Source organism: Austrofundulus limnaeus, unplaced genomic scaffold (assembly GCF_001266775.1).
Source record: "Austrofundulus limnaeus strain Quisiro unplaced genomic scaffold, Austrofundulus_limnaeus-1.0 Scaffold6, whole genome shotgun sequence".
Taxonomy (NCBI): Eukaryota; Metazoa; Chordata; class Actinopteri; order Cyprinodontiformes; family Rivulidae; genus Austrofundulus; species Austrofundulus limnaeus.
The window spans coordinates 5136720-5139662 of NW_013952408.1; the positions used below are offsets into that span (position 1 = coordinate 5136720).

Below are 2943 nucleotides of genomic sequence, written 5' to 3' on the forward strand. Positions count from 1 at the left end.
ACACAGAACATATTCAGAAGACAAGTTGATAAAGTAAATTTTTAAAATCTGTATTGATCGATACAAGTGTGTATTGAACCTTAAACACTGTTCGATATGGTTTGAAATGGGTACATGTATTGTTGCTCCCCTAAGACTGATAGAAATGTTCACATGAAGTTAAAGAGAGCTATTTTTTTCAACAAATAAACATCAAACCAGTTTAAAATCTTCAAATCATCTAAGAAGCTTTGAGAAAACATTACTGAATGTTTGCAACATAGATTTTCTGCAGCATTCCCACAGTAGACACAGACATGTGGACAAATTGCTGGGAAACTGATGGAGGTGTGGAGACAAAGAAACAAAATCCTACCGAGGTCAGAACACTCTGTTTCTGTAGATATGGGAAAACTGAAATGTTTGAAGCCAGGTAAGGAGAACTGCTCTGCACAGAACAGGAAGTGGGTTAGTTCTCAAGACTCACAATTTTAAAACAGTTTGATTTACACAAAGACACTATTTGCTCATGTCTGCTGCTGTTGCATTTTATTTTTTTTGGGTTTAAGGGACTAACTGAGGGCCCATGTCAAGGAAGAGACTGCTCACAGTGTCTTTGTCTTCCTGCCAAAGGTGCACAGGTACACATGATATTGTTTTTTCCTTATTATTTTGTAAACAATGATAAAGAATTTTTTAAAACAATGCTTTCTTGATTTGCTTGGCAATAATCAGAAAAAAGAAAGAAATGCTACACTAGTCACATTTATTGTTATTATGTAATGTCAAAACGAAAGTAATAATTGCTTTTCATTAACAAACTTATTATTTTTGTTACWTGCTTGGAAACTTCGTAGGGAACTCCAGGGAAACTTGGTAGGCAAGGTCGTCAGGGACCAACGGGGCCAGTGGGAGCTCAAGGGCCACCAGGAGAGAAAGGAAGGAGAGGAGCAATGGGATTATGTGGGCCAGAAGGGACAAATGGAGATCCTGTAAGTGTTCATGAACATGTATGTTTAGAAAGTGACCAAAACACAAACTGCAGTGTGATGCATGCAAAGTGATTGAATTAATTGTTAAAAAAGTAAACATATTCAAAAAAGCTGCAATTCTTAAGGTAGGTTTACATAGATATTATAAAACATGTGTAATATTTTTCATTGTAATGCCACCATGCCTAAAACAAACAAACAAACAAACAAACAAACAAACAAACAAACAAACAAACAAACAAACAAAAACAGAGTAAATGCAAACTATTTTTTAACATTTCAGGGAGTGACTGGTCTTCCTGGTTTCACTGGTCATGATGGGTCACAGGTAAGTTAAACGCTAAAAGAACAAGAACTTTTATGAACAAGAGTATTTAGTCTCACAAACAAACAACATACAGTAAATGAATGTTTCACCCTTTGCCAAAAAAAATGATGTCAAGCAATGATTGAATGACCAGAAGACTACTTAAGGCACAARTATAAAGGAAAATATTAATATTTTTCACCTATACAATGTAGTCACACACAGTTGTGTTAAAAGCTGATGTTCCAACAGATAAATCATTTTGGTCTGGTTCTGTAAATGGTACATATAACACAAGGCATATTTCTTTAATATACTGTAATCTTCTCAGTTTGGATTGAAAGGCCACAGTTGTCACTTTAAATAATCTGCAATTATAACCCAGCATCACTGTCCTCTTTTCCTCAGGGTCACCCAGGGGCAGGTGGTGAGCCAGGTTTGCCAGGGGTGGATGGCTGTAATGGGACAGGAGGTCAACCAGGACAGCCTGGTTTACCTGGTCTGGATGGCCTTCATGGGCCACCAGTGAGTACAGCTACTGTTGTGGTGTAWAAATTTGTCCAAACAAAGATAAACAGCAAATGTTATTATGTCCTCTTCCCAAGACATGGACAGACAAAACATTCTCGGATAAAAAATGTGAGACTTWACCATTTTCATTTCAGGGAATACCTGGTCCAAAAGGAAGTAAAGGAGAACCTTTGTATGATGGTACCCTGCCAGGTCTTCCTGTAAGTTATATTCTACAGATTTACAAATAAATAAATAAATAAATAAAAAAACGAGTTCCATATTATTGTTAATATTCTGCTATACTCATTAAAATTAATCATTTCCATTCTCCCCATTTCACAGGGAGAGCGTGGGACAGATGGAGACCCTGGTCCACCTGTAGGTTTTAGTTGTTGATTTGATGATAGAAGTATGATTTTCAGTAATATATCGTCAATTAATAATAAAAAAAAACTATGATTTGTGTGCATGAGGCAAACCTAACATCATATTTATTTAATTTTATTCCATTTACTTCWTTTTTTCAGGGAAGACCAGGGGACATTGGACATAAAGGGCAGATTGGTCCACCAGGCCTTCCTGGGTTTCAGGTACAAATTATTTTATGCTTTTCTAGATGAAAGTAATATTTTAAGATTGTACATTTGTAACATTATGCAGATACACKATTAATGGTATGTGAATCTCTTTAGGGTTCGGACGGGCTTCAAGGTGCAAGAGGACCACCAGTAAGTAACAAGCTTCAGAAATGCTGCTAGCATCAAAGAAATTATTGTTTGTTTACACAAATTAAATATTTAGAATGACACATATTTCACAAAGTTCTGGTTGTTGTACAGGGTGATCCAGGAGGGTCACTCCGTGGGACTAAAGGTGACACTGTAAGAAAAGATTTTGTTTATTAGCAACTTTTTATTGAGGTTTTCTGCTGTCTTTGTGTTTATCTTTAAAATCTCTTCTTATCTATACGTCAGGGTGAACAGGGCCCACCTGGTCCCCCAGGACCAGAGGAAGTGGTTGTTCTTCCTCCAGAGTTCCTTCCCCCTAAAGGTGTCAAGGTGAATAAAAAAATGCTTATTTATTATCATTGTCAAACATCTCAATTTTATTCTTCATTTTATTTTTCTTTCTTTCTTTCTTTCTTTCTTTCTT

The 2943-nt window shown here is 36.2% G+C and overlaps 1 protein-coding gene across 1 annotated transcript in view; it reads left to right on the forward strand.

Moving 5' to 3' along the window:
* LOC106532640 (collagen alpha-4(IV) chain) overlaps positions 1-2943 on the forward strand; it is a gene marked incomplete at its 3' end in the record, with an annotated part of 19986 nt that overhangs the window by 3469 nt on the left and 13574 nt on the right. The window contains 10 exon segments of the mRNA XM_014028764.1: positions 549-620; positions 837-971; positions 1255-1299; positions 1687-1803; positions 1944-2009; positions 2134-2169; positions 2319-2381; positions 2484-2519; positions 2631-2672; positions 2766-2849. Coding sequence (XP_013884218.1) covers positions 549-620; positions 837-971; positions 1255-1299; positions 1687-1803; positions 1944-2009; positions 2134-2169; positions 2319-2381; positions 2484-2519; positions 2631-2672; positions 2766-2849 — 696 coding nt within the window.